We start from the raw sequence: 20,453 nt of genomic DNA, 5'->3' as shown, positions 1-20,453 counted from the left end.
ATATGGGTAGCCTGATCGTCCTCAGGCAGCAGATGAGCTTCAGCACGATCGATCTCCTAGGAAATAAGCAGCAGAGTGGCACTCTGATGAATCTGGCATATGCCCAATCTCAGCTTGGCATTATTGGCTTAAGCTTATATTGATGGATTGTACCATGTATTAATTTGGCTACTGATTGTAACCAGTAGTAATAAATCTTTCCCCATGTACATTTATCAATCGCGGTGACATTACTACAGCATCAGAGGGGCACGAAGTTTAGGTTCTTGTAAAGGTCATTTCTTATGATTGTGACACATTGACAGCCACTTGGCTCTTTTGTATAACCCATTGGATTTCATGCTGCTAGAGCTAAATTGTCACAAAGCTATTTTACATGCTTTTTGCTTGTGCCGTATTTACAGTGCAAAAAATCACAAAAAAAAATTGAAGGTAAAAACTGCTTTTTTTTGACCAATTTACAAACTGCTGCTATGTGTATGCACCCAACTGGAAACTGTGTCTGTAGGCACGATTATATGCAACTAGCTGATATACCCAGCTTCGCCCGAGTTAATTTGGTACTGGTGTTTATCTAGTGTTTACACGGAAATCTTATGAAGTCGTGGTTACTTTAGACATACTGAGGAAAAACATATGTTCACCATTTTGCATAGTTCTCTGCGTTACCCAGGAAACACCACGGGAGGTAACCATGCGACGTTTCCTTTATATAAAATGACATCAGGAAGTGAGAGAATTAGATTCCATACGTAAAATGTGGACGCTAATTCTTTTGCGCTAGCATTGAATATTCGAGTTAGGAGCAATTAGCTTTTCCTATTTATGACCTAATCAATGCTTGTGCCAAATTTCATGTTTCTATGACACCGGAAAGTGAGAAAAATACATTCCGTACGTAAAATGTGGACGCTAATTCTTTTGCGCATAGAATTGAATAATCGAGTTGGGACCCATTAGTTTTTCCTATTTATGACAATCAATGCTCGTGCCAAATTTCACATTTCTTTGACACCGGAAAGTGAGAAAAATACATTCCGTACGTAAAATTTGGACGCTAATTCTTTTGCGCATAGAATTGAATAATCGAGTTGGGACCCATTAACTTTTCCTATTTATGACATATTCAATGCCCGTGCCAAATTTGAAGTTTCTATGACATTGGGAAGTGAGAGATTTAGATTATGTATGTTAAATTTCGACGCCAATTCCTTTGCGCTAGAATTGAATAATCGAGTTGAGACCCAATTACTTTACCTATTTTGGAGATAATCTATGCTTGTGCCAAAATTCATGTTTCTACGACATCGGGAAGTTGGAGAACTTTTGGCGAGTGAGTCAGTCAGTCAGTGAGTCAGTGAGGGCTTTCGTCATATATATATATATATATATATATATAGATATATAGATGAGTGAGGATGAACGGATAGAAGGAGTAGATGAGTTTTACAAGGTAATTATCGGATTTATATAAAATCTAAATATTTAATAAAATAATATTTTATTCTATTTTAGTTTACAAAGATGGAAGTTGACGTTTCCAAGTTTAACATTGATGCCCCACGATGGGACCAGAATACGTTCATGGGCCGGCTGAAGCACTTTTTCAACATTACAGACCCCAGAACGGTGATTGTATCGGAGCAAGAGCTGGACAGAGCAAAAATGCTTGTGGAATCCTGCAGGTAATTTCACAGACTCGGATTAACCCTTTCCAATCCAATTTTGGATTCAGGGTTTCTGAAAAAGCTTTCTCTTTTTGCTGTTACGTAATGGTGCCATCTGCTGGCTAAAGCCAGTGTGTGTGCGCCAGAAGCTCCGACAGCAGAGTGGCTGGCAATAGACGGTAAGAATACCCTGTCGGACGTCTTCTGACATTGGAGCTGTGCAAGCTTCAATCAGAATGTAGGAAAACGTCAGTCGATTGGAAAGGGGTAATATTTGGGATCATGCGACACAGCATTGGGATTTTGCATATACACATTTTATTATTCTTTTAGGTTATGGTCTTGATACAAATCGTCATATGAAATCGTAAGACTCGTCTGTCTGTAGTCGTCTCTTGTTTATGGAGATCACTTAAGGCGCTTTTGGACGGAACAGTTGAGGTTCAAAAAAATCATTAAAACGAGGAGTGAACGATAATCGTTTAATCGCGAGCCAACGAATGAACGACAAACGCTAATCATTCACTTTTCATTCATCTTTATCTTACGCAGGCAAAAAGACATCATTGGTTCGTTCAGTTTAAACGGCAATTCATCATACTTGCCTAGCAGGCACTGTCCGGGTCCCTCCTGCTGGTCTCCAGACCTTCGGCGCTCTTGCTTTAGTTCTCGGCTGGCAACAGAAGATCGTTTGCTGGTTATGCGGTTCGTAAATCCCGCCTCCAGGAAGCGATGGCTCTGATTGGCTGAGCTGCGGTGCTCAAAAAACAATCAATGCAGCGCTCTAAGAACCAATCACAGCCATTGCATTGGTTCATCAAGCGCTGCATTGATTGGTTCTCGAGCGCTGTGGCTAAGTCAATCAGAGCTATTGCTTTGCTGGAGGCGGGGTTTACAAACATTACCAGCAAGCAATTTTCTGTCGGTGGCTAAGGACTGAATCAAGAGCTCCGGAGACCAGCGGACATGCGCAGTACAAATTTTCCCACACTGTAGCTAGGCGACGACGCAGGTCCTGCAACCTTTCTGCAATGTCAATTGTGGAGTGGCCTCGAGTCGGACAACCTCCATGGACTTTAATAGAAGCCTCTGTGTGGAGCCCTCACAAAAATGGAGCTTACTGCGAGCAGAAAATTGCAGTTGCTGTCCGCTCGTGTGAGCGCACATGCGAATGCTCCATGGGTTTGAATTGTTGCAGAATGACACGAATCGTCTGCGCAGACGATTCATCGCGGATTTCGCAATTCGAATCTGGTTGTGTGCAGCCGCCCTTTATATACAGAAAAGTAGCAGCATAGAGGACATTGTACAGCAGTACCGAGCAGTGTAGCTGGGGTGAGATGGAAAATTTCTCAAAGGCATCAGCTGTGTCTGTTTGTCTTTCTGCTTCTGTCTCTCACACTTTTTGCTGCTCCTTCTTCCTTTTCTTCTTTCTGTAGACTTCTATGGGCAGCATGTAACCTGATCCCTTAGTGAGCAGTGAACTGAAAGTGAATGATCATTACAGAAGGGAAGAGAAGTGGCTGATTAGCGGAGCAAGTGTCACTTTTCGCTGATAATATACAATAGAAGGCCGGTTTCACATCTGCATCGGACCCTCCGGCCAGAGGTTCTGTCCCAAATTCGGCTCACAATTTCGAAAGAAACTGAGCCGGAAAACGGAATTCCCTCTGCAGATGTGACACCCCTCTAATACAAAGTTTCTTATATTCATCTGTACTATTGATTTATGCTAAGTACATTGAAACATCAGTGTCTAATTAAAACAAAAATAGTGACTTTTATACTCTGGCATTATGGGTTGGGTATAAGGATGAGCGAGTATACTCGCTAAGGCACTACTCGCTCGAGTAATGTGCCTTAGACGAGTATCTCCCTGCTCGTCCATAAAGATTCGGGGACCGCCGCAGCTGACAGGTGAGTCACGGCGGGGAGCAGGGGAGAGCGGGCGGGAGAGAGAGATCTCCCCGCTCTCCCCCGCAGCTCCCCGCCCCGCGCCGGCCCCCGAATCTTTAAGGACGAGCAGAGAGATACTCGTCTAAAGCACATTACTCGAATGAGTAGTGCCTTAGCGAGTATACTCGCTCATCCTTAGTTGGGTAAAATACGTATATTTAGCATCACTACATTGATGAGAATTGGGGGATTCTTTCATTTAGGTACTTTCCATTCATTGAAACAAGCAACAATAGAGTCCAAAATCAGACAAGGCAAATATGATATTTTCTTATATTTGTCCACTTTGCCCCAAAAACATGCTTTTAGAAAAATTGATTACCAAATTTCACTGCCAAATTAAATGTTGCTCATATGGGGGAAATAAAATTGGCGTAGACTATGAAATAATAAGATATTGACTTTTTTATAATAGATCTATCCGAAACCTGAATATTGATGGCTCCCAGTTACAAAAGGGTTAAATGTGAACAGAAATCTAATGTATATCTAGCCAAGTCTTAATAAAGCGCGGCCAGAAATAGGCGGGCGCTTCCTCTTTAAATCTCTTGAAAACAAAGGAAACTGTTTGGTAAATGGAAAGCGTGTGGGAGCGACTTGTGTGAAATAAATTTGTCCCTGACTTTTTAGAGTTAATGGAACGCAGGTAGAGCGTTACTAGGCAACACAAGGACAGCCGGGTATCAAAACATCTCCAGTGCTGGGATAGATCAATAAACCTGTCAGATTTTAATGATCAGCTTCTTCTGTGAAATCCATTAAAGAGGCTCTGTCACTTAGAAATTCTCTTTTCAGCTAATTAAAATCGCGCAAGAAAGAAAAACCCTTTATCAGACCGAACGGTGTTAACAGGAATATTTAGACTCTATTACTAGGCTGGGAAGAACTATTAGCCGACTATCGGGGAGCTCTGATCTGGATGGGGAGCAGCGCTGGTTATACTTGCATTCATTTTTATTAGGCTCCCATGAAGAGGACCCGTGAGGACTGTAGGTCATGTGACGATGGAGAGCTCCCCAAACACATTGGGCAATCTGCGTCTGAACCTACCAATTTTGGCGGGACCAACCAACCGTCTAGTATGCTTAAAAAGAAAAAAAAATGAAGCAATTAAAAGGAGTTGCCGTTTTGTTTCAAAAACCCGGTACGCAGTTATATTTCAGGCAGATATGCAAATGAGTAGAGTTGTGGTGATTAGATGATCGGTCTTGCCACCTGAGGCCCTAAAAGTGGTTCCCCCCTTGGCCTATATTAGGCTCTCGGAGGCTCCTTGTGTGTGGTGACCTCTTCTTCTGCTTGTGTAGAGCTTGTTGACCACTAGATGCTCCTATGGCACACCTGCACCATAGGGGGTCCTTAAGACCATTTGAGCTTTCTGGGATCGGCGAAGAAACCCTTTGTTAACAAAGTTACCAAGTCAAAGAGATTTCACCCTGTTATAAGTTTGAGAGGGGGCGTATTGACGAATTACTTGCCACCTGGGCCGTTCTGACCAGACTGTTGGGAGGTGATGGGACCGGTGAATACGTGAGGGCACACGCACAAGGTGACCGGCTCCGGGAGCCCTTGACAAACCACCAGTAGAGGGGATTGTCGAATCTTCCGACAAACAAGAGCAGCTCCAACTGTCGGCCATCCAGAGACTGGTGGCACTATTGTTCCAAGCTAAAGGGAGGTGACTCACCTGGGACTGCAGGAGACAGGAGAAGAGAAGGTAAGTAGACTGACTGGGAAGGAAAAGGTGAGTATAGAATTTTTTCTTTTTTTTTTCTTTACTAAACGTTTATTGTGTTATCACAGATTTTCATGCATATGAAAGACAAGAAATCAAGTTTGGTGCAATATTAAATCTATTACTACACACATTGCTTAATACCACGTGATGGGCACTTTACGTATAAACCAGCAGAAGCTCCTGGGCCTGAATACAAAATCAGCAGCAGCTACAGCACTATGTGGCTCTTATAATACTGGTATCTTCCTATGTAGCAGAGAGGTCTTTAGAGAACCTCGGGTGGCAGGGTCTGGATGTGAATGCTACCTCTGCCCCTTCCCCGTAGCTATGACATTGTGCGCCAGTATGTGGCACCAAACACAGGACTTATCTTGTATTCTGGCCCTAAAACAAATTCTGTTCAACTCATAGACTTCTATGTAGTATGGTTTTTCCATTATGAAATTTGATCAGAACACACTTCTTTAAACTTTACCCCCATTTTTTTGTATCTGCCCGCATCTCTAACCAAATGCTTAAAAAGAGATGGTGGAATAAAAATCTGGGTGTAGTTACCCAGGACAACCATGGAATTCCAGAATTGTCTCTTGCGAAGGAGCTTTGAAGGAAAGTTCTTTCAGGAGTCTCCTAATAAACCACACCGCTTCTTGGTTTCATCTCCCACCATCACCTCTAAACTTCTTGCGGACTCATAAATGGATGTACCCTTTCGGCTGGATTCACACAGGTGTATATCGGTGGGTTTTCACGCCCATCCGATATACGCAGCCCCTCTTGGTTTACAATGGGGCGTATTTCCGCGGCGTAAAAGTGGCCAGCGAAGATGCGCTTTTACGCTGGCGACAGCAGCATAGACTCCAATGGGAGCTCATGACAGCTGCCGGAGAAGGGAGGTGGGAGGGAGTTTAGTAGCATGACTGCTAAACTCCCACCCCCCTTCCCTGCACCTCTCCGCCACTTGCCGACAGTTTGCAATGGAAAGGGGCGGGGACAGAGCTAAGCTCCGCCCCTCCAATTGCTGGCTGCGACAAGGACGGAGAGGGGCGGGATCTTAGCACACTAGCTTCTGCCACGTCCCATCTCCTCCCGGCCAACGGCATTGCGGCCTCAGCGTATATGGGCCGGGCCAGGGCCATCTGAACGGGCGTACAAACATTAGATTTGTGCGCCCATTCACGCGTTTTTACATCGCCGGTGGCGAATGTGAAAACACCGACTCCCATGTGCATCCAGCCTTAAGGGGATCTTTCAGAAGAGCATTATTCTAATGGAGAACCTATGTAGGTTATTCTATATTGCCCTGCGGATTCACATTTTTTGGGGGTCAAATCCTATTCAGTGATACATTTTTAGCCCCTGATTTTCACGAAACCCTTGCGTACAGATATTGCAGCATGTAGAGGCTCAGTGAATTTAGTAGTGAAGGTGTGTAGAAGTTTGATGGGGTCACACAAGGCATAAAAAGACAAACTTCCTGCCTCATAATCCAAATACACTCCGAAGTTCTGTGAGGACTCCTTGAATGGAATTTGAAGTAGCTTTCCGGCATGAACCATGAAATACTCCGAGTTAAATCTGCGCAAACACCAAGACTTCTTATTATTTCCAAGACGGCTGTTATCTCCTCTTCTGATTATACTTAGATATGCCATACCAATCTTTAAATTCCCAGTTTTACTAGTCTCTACTTCCCAGTAATGCCGCCCAGAAGAGAAATTTGTGACACTCAATACCTGATAGCTGTTTAAGTGATTGATAGCTGGAGGAGCCCCATTCTGTTCCCCAGAAACAAAGGAGGCCATTTTCTTATCTTCGGATACAACGACTGAATTTCCAGCTGTACCTTCATCTAGTAGGATTTCCGATTGGGGCTGCAGGTAAATACTTTGCTTGACTCGACTCATAATATGTGTAGCACCTTTGATCAAAGGCAATGAGATACGTCCCTCATCGAGGTTACCTACATAACGCTGTGCCCCTTTCCCAGGATTAACCTGAAATGTCTCCTGGTCTTGTAAGATGATTAGTGGATCAGTCTCCCTACACAAAGTCTGAAAGTGAAATATCTTCTTGGTCAAACTATCCTTCTCGAATTCCAGATGATGAAGGAGATCAGTGACGATAAGTGAGATCTCCTCTTTCTGCCTGGTGACCTCACTCAAGACCGTCTGCTCTAAAACATCCAACTTTCCTTTGATCTCCTTAAACAAGTTCTCCACTCTCTCGGTTATATCAGTTGCACTTTCTTCAACTTTAGTCATGTGAGCTTGAAGACCCTGTATTCGGGTGTCAGACTCCTTTTTCCTTGAGCTAAGTCCTAGCAGGTGGTTCATCAACATGTTCATTTTCTTCATAGAGGCTTCATTCAGTGGACCTACATCATGTTCTTTGTGGCTCCCGATCAGTTTGCAAGACACACAAATACATGCTGAATCCTTGGCGCAGTAGTACTCCAAGATCCTCTTGTGGGCTGGACATTTTCTGGTGTCCAGGGAACTGGTGGGTTCTATAAGCACATGTTCTGGCGACTTTACATGGACCCTCAGGTGGGCCATACATAGTGAAGCTTCACAGTGAACACAAGACTTGACAGCAGGTACAGGAGAGTGAATACAGTAAGTACATGAGATGCCACCAACCTCTCCCTCAGGCACAATGGAAAAATGTTCTGCTATGTTCCTTAGGGCAATATTTATGTGCAGCGCAGGTCGTTCCAGGAAGGGTTCTCTGCACCCTGGGCAGGAATAGGTTCCACATTTCTCCTGTGACTCTAGAACCACCTTGATGCAATCCATGCAGAAGTTGTGTCCACATCTCAGCATTACGGGGTCTGTGAAGACGTTCAGGCAGATGGAGCAGTTCAGCTCTTCCCGTAGGTCAGCAGACGCCATAGTTGTGGAAGTGGAGAAGTCAAATAGTTTTTACTTTCAGTTCTCTGCATGTTGGCATAGCTGTGCGGGGCGGGGAGAGGGACTTGTTCAGAGTTTCGTTTCTTGACTCTTAACACTTTATATTCCTGTTACTTTGCTGACAGAATATTGACATGAAGCTTTAACTGGTGTCTTAATCAGAGTTCCTGGGTTTAAATACTTGAGAAGAAACACATCAGATGTTTAGGGTGACTACTACACAGATATAAAGGTGCCTTCAAACTTGCGATTGCAACATCGCTGTTTTTTTTAAATTTTTTTTAACGCGAATGTCCTTTGGACTTTCTAAGTTAAAAACGCATCGCACAAAAAACACAAGTTTGTACTTTGCGGTTTTTGTGCAATGCGTTTTTAACATTAGAAAGTCCTATTAATATTTGCGTTAAAAAAACACAGCAAAATGGCGATCACAAGTCTGAAGGCACCCTAACAGAGTCGCTACCTGCTGTAGTGTTATCCATTACCAGCCCATATTAGAAAACGCCTAATATAAGACAACACCGGTACTGGTGTATCTTGTCTCCACCACAAAAATGGGTGGAGACCTGGGATTGTGCTGTGGGAGGCATAGGGTACGCCCACAGCTGCTGATTGGCTGGGCTGTGTGATTCCCCTCCTGTCTCAGCTTCAAGCTGTCTCCCTGCAATGGGCCCGGCTGTAATTGTGTTGCCGCCAGCCTGCAGTTTTTCTCTGCAGTTAAGAGGACGCCGTGCCCTTGCTATGGAGATGGCACGGCTCCTGTCACCATTCTGAAATGATCATTGCAGAATGGCCACGGGACAGATGGAGTCTATTGACTTCAATGGAAGCCGGCCGTGGGTAGCCTGCACAAAATCGCAGTATGCTGCGATTTCTTCCCAGAGAGTGGGAAATCACAATCTATTTTTGCTCGTGGGCATGAAATCACGTTTACTGCAGAATCCAAAAGCGGAATCCCGCTCTGGATTTCGCAATGCAAATCCGTCCGTGTGCAGGAGGCCTGAATGAAAGTTATTTATAATTTTTTTTTAAATGACAGAACCCCTTTAAGGTTGAGTGTCCACGGGCGATTTATCATAGCGTGATCCTCGGCGATAAGTCGCACACATGACACGCTTTCCATAGGCTTTTCGACTACAGGACCCTTGCAGCTTCACTAACCTATATAGCAGTAGGGACAACATGCAGGAACATTGTACAACAAAAAAACTGTAACAACTCTTCAGAACAAAAAAAGCGCATATATTTATTTAAAAAAAAGTGTTTTGTTTTTGTATTGCTGTGTTTTTATGGCTTTTTTGTTTGTTTTGCTTTGTTCTTTCTTTTATAATGGCTTCCGTTCCTACAGGTTGTCCTACTGCTTTTGGTTCCATGTAAGGCGTCCCTCACACAGATGTTTTTGTACAGCGTTTAGCGCATCCTTTTCAGAGCAGCGCTAAACGCTGCACAACACTCCTATTCATTTCAGTGGGGCTGCTCACACAAGTGTCTTCAACGCTGCGCTTTGACAGCGATGCATGTTCTATCTTTGGCTGTTTTCAGCCGAGCGTCGCCCATTGAAATGAATGGACAGCGTTACCAGAGCTGCCGAAAACGTAGCACAATTTTAGTACCACATTTCTGACAGCGCTAAACGGTACCACTAGCAGCAGTATGAAGAAAAAAAATTAATACTTTCCTAACCGGAGCCCTCCGAGAACCTGCCGCAGTGCTCCGTGCAGACAGCCATCGACTGTCAGCAGTGATAGAACCTGTTTCGCTAGTGATGGGATTTGAAAACCCCGCCTACAGCAAAAGAGTCCTCTGATTGGTCTCTCTCTCTCCCTCTATCCATCCATCCTTCTTTCAATCCTGCTGCTGAGGTTGCTATGCCACTAAGTCTGAAAAGAAGTTCTTTTTCTATCTGCCCGTCTTTCTGTCCGTCCTTCCATCTTTCTTTTTTTTCTCCCTGTCCTTTTGGTCTCTTTTTTTCTTTCTCCCTTCCTTTGGTCCCCTTTTTTTTTCTTTCTCCTGTCTTTCTGTCCTTTTTGCAAGACCAAAGCTAGCACTGAAATGAGCTCTGTAAAATGGCCCCTGTGTGGTCATGTGACTGTTTTGGGTAGTTTCTTGTGAGTTAGCAGCATCATCAGCTGTAAACGCAGCGTTGAAAAACGTGACATTTTTGCAAACGCCTGTGTGAGGGAAGCCTAAAGCCTCATGTCCACGGGGAAAATCAGGCCCGCCGCGGATTCTTCATGGAGAATCCCACAGCTGGTCCCTCCCTTCCCCCGAACATGAGGCCTAAAAAGAAGAATTTACTTACCTGTCCGGACGCTGCAGACCTGCCCTCCGTCGCAGCCAGATCTTATTTCTTTGGCCCGGCGGATGTGCTTGGCACGCCGGCAGCGCCAGGCACTCCATTTTTATTTTTTTTTAACTCCTGCTCTCCCGCGCGCGGAGAGCAGAAATTCAGGCATGGGTGTACCGTGGATCCGGACGGCTTCCATAGGCTTCAATAGAAGCCTGCGGGAGCCGTCCCCGCGGGAGACCCACACGAAAATGGAGCATGTCACGTTTTTTTTCCCGCAGAAGCAATCTGCGCCTCAAGGGGAAAATGACATCCGCAGGTATTTAACTACCTGCGGGTGTCCAATGCATCCCTATGGGGCGCGGATAACGCTGCGGGAAAAATGCTGCGGATTTTAAATTTTATTTTTACCGTGGACATGAGGCCTATAAGTGCCTAATTTAGTCATCTTCATGAATTCTTGCTCTCCTTAGACCAGATTAGACTGTGTTTTCTGTGTTCAGAGCAGGTGTCACTCCACCCGGGACCACTATACAACAACTTCATTATGCCAAGAAGCTCTACGATTCTGCCTTCCACCCGGACACTGGCGAGAAGATGAACCTCATCGGAAGAATGTCGTTCCAGGTTCCCGGAGGGATGGCGATCACGGGATGTATGCTCCAGTTTTATAGGTACCGTCCTCTTATGGCTTCACTCTTCTACCTTTACTCTGAGCTATGTGTGATGTGACTGTTGTAGAGGTCACTAACAAGGTCTATCAGTAACTGAAGACCTAGATAAACCTAAAGTCATGTAGTCCTCAGCGCTTAGAGAGCATTCTTTTCTTGGCAACAGGGCTTGAATACTCCGCCTCCAGCAAGAGATTGCTGTGATTGGATCACGAGCGCAATGGCTCAGCCAATCAGAGCCGGCACTCGATGAACCAATCACAGCCATTCAATGATGTAATTCACTTTTTGCTGCTTTTTATTTTAGGGTACATATTCATTCAAACTTGTCATTCAATTTTTTTTTGTGAGGAGGGGGTGGGGACACGTTAAACAATGCAAAACACACTTCTGGCATTCTGTTTTTTGGGGTTTTTTTTCTTAGAACCGCATACATTTTTTTTTCTATGGATTTCTAATAAAGCTGCATGGTTGGAACCTACTCCCTGTGTAAAACTATAATGATGGTCTTTCTGGAAACACACTGTATTTCCTGTAGATTACGTGCCTCCATGATGTTCTGGAGAATCTCTCTGGTTAGCTTTATCCTGACGTGTTATTTCCGTAGTGTTTACTACACTGCATTTACACTGGCCTGTGTTTACGCCACTTTATATACAAAAAGAAAACTTTTAGAAGTGTCTGATTTGACCTTGGTAGAAAAAAAACATGTGTTGGCTTTTCAGCCTTTACTGTATCAATGAAGTCTGAAGTAGTGATTTGTAAAATGTTAGATTATTCAAACACAATAGTAACATTTGGGAAATGTTGCAGAGTTAATTAACAGAAGTATTTTTCAGTGCTTCTAGTAATTAACTATAATAAACTATGGGAATTCAACTTTTTTTGTTTTCTAAATTCTTAATGATTAGAGATGAGCGAGTATACTCGCTAAAGGCAATGGCTCGAGCGAGCATTGCGTTTAGCGAGTATCTCCCCTGCTCGAGACTGCAGGTTCGGGTGCCGGCGTGGGGGAGCGGTGAGCAGCGGCTGTCAGCAGGAGGGAGCGGGGGGTGGGGAGAGAGAGATCTCCCCTCCGTTCCGCCCCGCTCTCCCACGCAGCTCCGTGCCCGCTGCCAGCACACGAACCTGAAGTCTCAAGCGGGGGAGATACTCGCTAAAGGCAATGCTCGCTCGAGCCATTGCCTTTAGCGAGTATACTCGCTCATCTATATTAATGATCTTTTATGTTTAAAGGGGTTATTTGGGCTTCAAAAATTGACGACCTATGCTTTAGATATCCAATCCATACGGCGTTCTGAGTACAAATCGGACCACAAACAGATGTAAACCTTGAAGCCACAGTGCTTGCCCTACATGCATTCATCAGTATGGGTACCAGTTGTCAGACCCACACGGCTCAGATATTGATTGCCTATCCTATAGAGCAGGACAGCTTCTCTCTACATACACCTCTATGCAGCTGTCTTGTACCCCCTAATCAGCTGAAAAGACAGTCAATGGGATACGGCAATTGCGTGAGTGCCGTCGCCCCCTCTTTCTAGTGATCAGCGGGGGTCTCTGCAGCCGGATCCCCACTGATCAAAACTTTTGACCTGTTGTAAGTTTGTAAAAAGTGCAGTTCCTCTTTAAGGCCTCATGTCCACGGGGAAAATCAGATCCGCTGCAGATTCTACATGTAGAATCTGCAGCGGGTCCCTCCTGCCCCGCGGACATGAGCGCCGAAAATAAGAATTTAAAAGTATTTACCATCCGGCGCGGGCGGAGAAGATCAGCTGTTCCTCACGGCCGGATCTTCATTTTCGGCCGGCGGATGAATTCCTGACGCCGGCGGCACGTCGCCGGCACGTCGCCGACGTGCCGCGCGCATGCGCCGGGCACATCCGCCGAGCCGAAGCAAGGAAGATGCGGCCGTGAGGAACAGCTGACCTTCCCCGCCCGCGCCGGATGGTAAATACTTTAAATTCCTATTTTAGGTCTCCCGCGGATCCGGACGGCTTCCATAGGCTTCAATAGAAGCCCGCGGGAGCCGTCCCCGCGGGAGACCCGCACGAAAATGGAGCATGGTCCGGATTTTTCCATGCTCCATTTTTTTTTAAATCCCTTTTATTGACGATCCGCGGGTATTTATCTACCCGCGGGTGGTCAATGCATCCCTATGGGATGCGGATCCGCATGCGGGAGATCCGCTGCGGATCTTAAATCATATTTTGCCCGTGGACATGAGCCCTTAGCCCTCCCTCTCTCAGAGTGTTGGTGGGAAACCCGGTAGCTGGACTCCCACCAATTAGGAACTGATGGTATATCAAAGCAATATGCTGTCCCTTTCTGGATGGGCAAGAAGTTTAAGGCCGGTTTCACCCAAACCTATAGTCACAGGTCCAGAATATGGACATGTTCAAGATGACACTGCAACTATAGGTCATGAGTTCATCATCATTGCTTGATCTGCATTTGTCTCCATATTTGCGGTCATTGGTTTTATTATCTACCGGCTAAATACGGTGGCAAAATTGGACAGAAGTAGCTGATACGGCCATGTATTGGATGCAAAGATTAATATTAGCTGCGTATTAGTCTATAAAATACAGACCGAATATAACTGTAACGCTAAATGCCAGCTGACCGTGTGGATACACTTCAGGACAGGTGCATGTATACCATGACTAGCAATAGAAACAAGACTACAGCACCTCTGTGGATTCCAGAAGACGCTATAAATAAGAACTCTGTTCGAAATATGACAGCCCAATTTTGGGAGATGGTTTTTTTTTTTCCCCCCCGATGAAATGTAAATAAACCGCTGTTTTTATACTGGAAACCACGGAAATGCCGGAGTACACTTGTCTGAAAGCATCCGTAGTAGCAGAAATAGTCCTAATTTTCCAGCAGCGTTTTTGCAAGAGAAACAGTCAAAATCCGCACGAGCAGTGCTGCTTACAGCAAGTGAAGAATTGGGTGATGAGGAGAGCTATCAGTGCAGCCCTTCACCCAGTACCCGGCGATCTCTAATGAGCGCAGCGACGCTGGTCGGGTGATGCGACGGTGGCATCACTTGAACAGTAGCGTGGGGTTCAGTAAAAGGCTGAGCTGATAGCATTAAGAATTGGGATGTGATTGGAGCGCTGTAGCTGCCTAAATTAGCTGTGGATCCGTGACCAGTTGAGTGAAAATCCGCATTGCTGGTGCGGATTTTGACTGTTTTGGATGCGGAATTTCCGCCCCATCTGAACATACCCATAAAGAGATTCCACACGATCTTATCTTAACGCACACAGCACAATGATACGGCACATCTGTTCCCTGACATTTTATATTGCCCCCCCTCAGTGCTGCATGTATATAAATTGGAAACGTCCAACGCAAATGGGGGTTCTGATAAGTACGTGCTTCTTCTATTCAGCACAAGTGAACCTACTCTATAGTTGCTTGCAAACCTGCGTGCAACATTGACTAGTTTGTGTAGTAAATCAATAATCTGTCATACGTGTTGACCTAATGGGGTCGGTTATAGGATAACACAATGTATACCCAGCTGTCTGTCCACAGCTCCCTTCTCACGGCTCAGTTAATCATTGCCCATAGTGCTGGGTACTGATAGTTACTAATGAGGTTGACTTTAACCAAAATGTGTAATATTTTAACTTTGTCAATGTAAACACTGCTCTTTGTGTGGTTCGCCATAAGGACGCCATGAGGACGCCATGCGTATTTGGCCTTACATATATCTGTGAGCACCTGTGACTTATACCAAGATCCCATTTATTTCTATCATCACTCTTATAGAAATGTAACTTTTTGTGTTCGGAGTCCATGTTCCTGCCTATACAACCTTATTTATTTCTTGTTGCTTATATAGCTCCGACATATTCGGCAGTGCTGTACAGAGATTGTCACCCTTCCCATTACTCCCTAATGTCGCAAACTACATTTTTAGACACCCTAGGCCCAAATTTGATGATAAACCCATGAAAGAGGATTTGTTGGCTTTCCTGATGTGTTGTGGTTTTTTTTTTTTTTTTGGTAAATACTTGTATTCTAACTTAATTTATTCTGGAGCACCCTTCCTTTATTGGTATTCCTGGAACATTTATGAATACATTGACAACTGGGTGTTACCATGCCTCTTGTTAAAGAGGGTCAGGAACGCTATATTTTCTCTTTAGGGAGAGCACCTAGAAGGTGAGTGAGGAGACTTATAAGGCCAATCATGTTCCTCTGGGTAATATGCAAATAAGGGAGATGGAACAATACCTCTGCAGCACCACCTATTGGAAGGCAGCATTCCTGCAAGTTAATGTTAGACTCTTTATACAAGCCTTGTAAAAATGACTGGGAATTGAAAGCCAAGCCAGCATCCATACACAGACAGCTGTGTCTAGGTTTTTGCCTCGCATCAGTGTGCAGTAAATTTCTGGCTTGGTTAGCGAGAGGAGGTATGTCTTTGCACATTTGGCGCTGATTGGACAGTGTCATAGTGTGCAGGAACTCACCCCCAACTGGTAAGACCCAGCGGTCAATGTATTTCTAGGAGGAATAACAGAGAAACGGCAGAACAAAGAGTTCTTAAAAAAAGATGTCTTCTTAATGAAATAACAATTCTGGAACAAGTGTTTACTAAACTAGACATGCCAGGACCTCACGATCCTCATTAACCTACCAGTATGTGGGAGTGAGCCCACGCACATACTAAACAGACAAACTCCATGCAGATGTTGGCCTTTGTCAGATTTGGACCCCTGACCTCCGTGCTGCAGGGTAACATTGCTAACAAGCATTGTGCTGCGCTGGTGATCTGCATACAGCTATCGGGAGATGAGTCTGCCGAGGGTGGCCTCTACACAGATATTATACTTGTTCCTTGGGGTTTTGTAGCACACCTCCACCCCAGAACAAAACATTGGATACTTGCCTTCTATAAATTTGACCACCGTGTGAATTTCAGTTTTTTACACTAGAATATGTTCCCACTTTAATTAGGCTTCATTTCTTTATAGACAGAATGTGAAAAAAATATAGTAAATTAGGAGGCTTTCTATGATTTTGCAAGCTTCATACCATGCGCACCACGGATTCTGCAGAGCGAGGCCTTACCTGCCGGCCCCTGGTGAATCAAGGATCACATGCCTGACCTTATTACTGTACATAAAGGGGTATTCTGCTTCTTGCAAATAAATGTTGCCCTCTGTATGGTGAAAAGTTATCCAATTTTTCAATATACTTTCTTTATCAGTTGCTCAAGGTTTTCAAAATCTGCTTGCAATTCAATTGGAACTTTTTGTTTACTCTCAAGTTCATTGCAGCGTCCCATAGGGAGACCCTGGACACCTGACATATGTGGAGAGCTGGGAGGGTAAAGTGATGGCTTATCACGGCGGCTCTTACCAAACCCCTTTCCCGGAGGGGCACAATGAGCCAAGGCCAGACCATCACTGCAGGCCACCAAAGACACCCCTAGGATAGGGAATGCCAATCACACAGGAGAATGGGGGTTGTAGTTGTTACGGGTGACGCCACCATTACTACACACTGGAATGACCGTTGGCGGAGAATAAATGCAGACAGTGACAGTCTTTGAGTACCACGGGTCCCTAGGAACGGTTAGAGCCCAGCATAAGCTTTTACTTTAAAAACTGGAAACAGTTGACACAAGACAATTCAATCAGAGACTTTACAGTGCAGGTAATGGATTTTAAAATGTAGTAAGGATTATTCTCCTGCAGTAACTCCACCCCGACTTGAAGATGCGTGGGTGTAGCAAAGGGTGTACCTCTATGCGGTGATCCTGGCTTTGGACGGCCGCGTAGGAAAATTAGACAATCAGATAGTACCTCTGCACTGGGCTTAAGAAGTAGTTACTTACAATTGCTCTCTCTTACTATTGTGGGCTTACGCCACTCCCATCCAGAACACAATCAGCACGGGAAATCTCTCCTCTTCTTCCATCTTCACCACAAGGAAGCTGAAGGTGCTTCCATGTGGCTCTGTTAGGTGGCAGACAAGATGAAACTCTTGCTACTCCAGAAGATGGAACTCCTTTCTCGCTCTCAATCACTTCTACGGTATTTATACCCTCTCACAAACCATATGACATGACTGACACATTTACATACAGGCAATGATTTTATTGAAGTTAACTTCTCAAACGCCGCAGCTGCGCAACTAACACACTGGAAATGACACGACAGGCTTTGCACAGTGCATCCACATAAGACAAACGTATGACCTTTATGGAGGGGACCATGATGATGTGCTGGGCCACTACATCATAGTCCTATGATGAACACATAAGTGCACAGCTCATTACATACCTGCCGGTCTAAAAACTGCAGTGTAAGGGTATGTTCACATGGGACAGATTTTCCACACCACAAAACCTGTGACAATTTTTGCGCAAAATCTATGAATGTTGCATGCGTGGATTTCACCTCGATTGGGTGAATCCAAGATGAAATTCTGCAGCATAGATTGATATTCTGTGGATTTAAAGAGTAACTGCACTTTCAAAAAAGACTTGACAACTTTTTGTCAAAAGTTTTGATCAGTGTGGGTCCGAGTGCCAAGCCCTCTACTAATGGCTGAAATATCGTCATTGTTTGTTATTCCTCTTCGCTCCTGAAGATGGACACATAGATGTCTGTAGAGGTCTACGCATCTGTCTTCAGCTGTCGAGAGGAGCCGACAAAGGGGCACAAGCTCAGGTGAGTGCTGCAGCCCCTTCATTTCAGCCATCAATGGGAGTCCGGCACCTGGACCCCCACCGATCCAAACTTTTGAAATGTTGGTCTGACATGTCAAAAAGTTTTCGTTAAATGAGCAGTTACTTTTAAAATCAGCATCACAGATCACTTTTACACATGTGGATGAGATTTCTTTGCCCACTGTGCTTGTACTGTAATACGAAGCAAATTTTCTGCATGTCCATGCAGCATATACATTATGAGTAACTTTACGGTAATCAGTCCTGCGTTTCTTTGTGGGTCAACTGACCGGAGAGAGTGTGGCGTTGTGGGTTTTTTTTGTTTGTTTTTTGTTTTTTTACGCACTAGAAGTAAACAATGAAAGTTTCTATTGAATGACAGCAAGCAGAGGTCTTAAATTCCAAACAATTCATACAGGAATGTATGTAATTCATAGGACAGGGTCTCCTGTTGCAGTAAGCACATGTGGGTAAAACCCCAACCATGGTAGCCAGTAACTGCAAAGTTTTGACATGAATATTGCCCTTTTTTGCCAAATTTTGTGGCCACCACAGTGAGCCGGTGTTTTGGCCGCATGCAGTTCACCGCAGAGTGGAACCGATCTCAAAGTTTTTTTGGATGCTCAGAGAAAACTATTGCTGGCAGGCCGCCCTGGCTATATGCATATCAGCAGTGTGTATAATATCCGGTGCTCGTCTGTTTTTACTGTATATAAGATTTGCTTCTGTTTATTGCTATGCTTGTAACTGTTTTGCTGTACATGTTAACAGGACGGTTCCCGCAGTGGTGTTTTGGCAGTGGGTCAACCAGTCTTTTAATGCACTTGTGAACTACACCAACCGAAATGCGGCCTCTCCCATCACTCCTGGGTAAGTTCTTATCTCTCTCCGGTAAATGTTTTAGGGTTTTCTCTTTCTTGGCGTTGACTCTTCTGCTTCTGATGAACCTCCAGCGTTAACCCTTTGCAATCCAATTTTGGATTCAGGAGTTCCTAGGGGGCTTTCTCTTTCTGCCATTATACAATAGCGCCATCTGCTGGCTAGAGCCAGTACTGCAGTATGAGACATGCTGGAGAGGCCCCTGACAACAGAGCGGCCAGTAATATACAGTAAGAATACCCTGCTGGACGTCTTCTGACATCAGAGCTGTACTGCCTTCAATCAGATTGTAGAAAGACGTCAGGCAGTGAATTGGAAAGGGTTAAAGGCTGAAGCTGTGATGCATAAAGGTACCTGCATAGCGCCTTGCAGAAAATGCCGTCACTGATAAGAACGTTAAATACAAAAAGCTGCCATCTTCATTGTGTTCACGTATGAAATGGTTAGGGAGTTGCATGTGTGGCACGTACTTATTGAGAAATGGTTCGGAATTTCTATACTGGAAAATCCGCCGCAAAAACCATGTCAAAATCTGCACCGTTGGCGCAAAATTTGCCATGGATGAGCAGCAGGCATCACCTCTCCAACTGAAAGGGTAAAATCTGCTAGAGTCACAGCAAAAAATGCATCAAAATAAGCACCGGTGATGTGGATTTTGCTGCGGATTTTCTGCTACGTAATATCCATACCAACTTCTCTACATGTACAAAGAACCGCACGTGACCGTAGCAACTTCTTTCAGGATTGGAGGGGCAGTCACATGCTGTTCACTGCTGAAGCTTGTAATTGGCTGAGCAGTCGCATGCACAATTAATGATATATTTGTTTTTTATATCCCAGAAAACCCCTTTAAACAAGTAGCAGGATACTTTAAAGGGGCATCTGGTTTAGAAAGCACACCTTGAAAATTCTGTTAGGGAAATCTTGGGGGAGATCCCCATTCGTGACTCTGGAAGAATCGGCACATTCACGCCATGCACTACAGACAGCTTATTGATTTCAGTGGGAATGATGCAATGCTTCATTTCTTCTGTGATGGCGCTGTAAGGAAATTGAACAGTTACTTCCAGGTTCCCCTAGAGATTACAGCATACCACAGAGGTTCCTAGCAACTCTCCACTTTGATCTTGGGGTGGAGATTTCCTTTAAATTAAAGGGCCACTCTGATATTTAATTTCATTCATTATGTAACTAGCCCCCCATTATAGCTCTTAGCTAGTGTTACCATAGTTAGTTATTCTTTTTATATCTGAAACTTCTGGCCTCTTTATCTCAGATGGTCATGTGATCTGTTCTGACCAGTTCACATTTACTTGGGGATATGTATTCAGTTTCTAGTCTATTTCAGAATCTGTGTTAAGGCCCTCTTTCAATCAAAGGACTGAAAGATTTAGCACTGCATTTTAATAGCGTGTTAATGGCCATTAACACTTTATCATCTTCATTTGCATGTAAAGGGGCCTCCAGAAGCTGTTTGTAGAGACCAGCATGTGTTTAAACACACACCCAGCTGGAAAAACAGCTGCATTGTTCTCCTTGCAGCTGCTAGCAGATTGCATTGTTCCTCCTGGCTAGTGTAAGCATGCCTTGGGCAGAACAGTGTGCAGTCTATTGAAAACAAATGTGTTTGCTTTATGTTCAGTGGCTGA

At 44.5% G+C, this 20,453-nt stretch overlaps 1 protein-coding gene across 1 annotated transcript in view; it reads left to right on the top strand.

The window, feature by feature from the left end:
• The window catches only part of SFXN2 (sideroflexin 2), a 55,181-nt gene that overhangs the window by 5,162 nt on the left and 29,566 nt on the right, over window positions 1-20,453 (top strand). Inside the window, exons 2-4 of the mRNA XM_066600918.1 lie at window positions 1,516-1,685; window positions 11,058-11,228; window positions 18,697-18,795. Of these exons, the coding sequence (XP_066457015.1) occupies window positions 1,525-1,685; window positions 11,058-11,228; window positions 18,697-18,795 (431 nt within the window). The 5' untranslated portion in view covers window positions 1,516-1,524. The remainder of the gene's footprint in view (window positions 1-1,515; window positions 1,686-11,057; window positions 11,229-18,696; window positions 18,796-20,453) is intronic.

This window comes from Eleutherodactylus coqui, chromosome 4 (genome assembly GCF_035609145.1).
Source record: "Eleutherodactylus coqui strain aEleCoq1 chromosome 4, aEleCoq1.hap1, whole genome shotgun sequence".
NCBI classification, from domain to species: domain Eukaryota; kingdom Metazoa; phylum Chordata; class Amphibia; order Anura; family Eleutherodactylidae; genus Eleutherodactylus; species Eleutherodactylus coqui.
The sequence above is the reverse complement of the archived record's forward strand: the minus strand, read 5'-3'. Positions and strand labels throughout refer to the sequence as shown.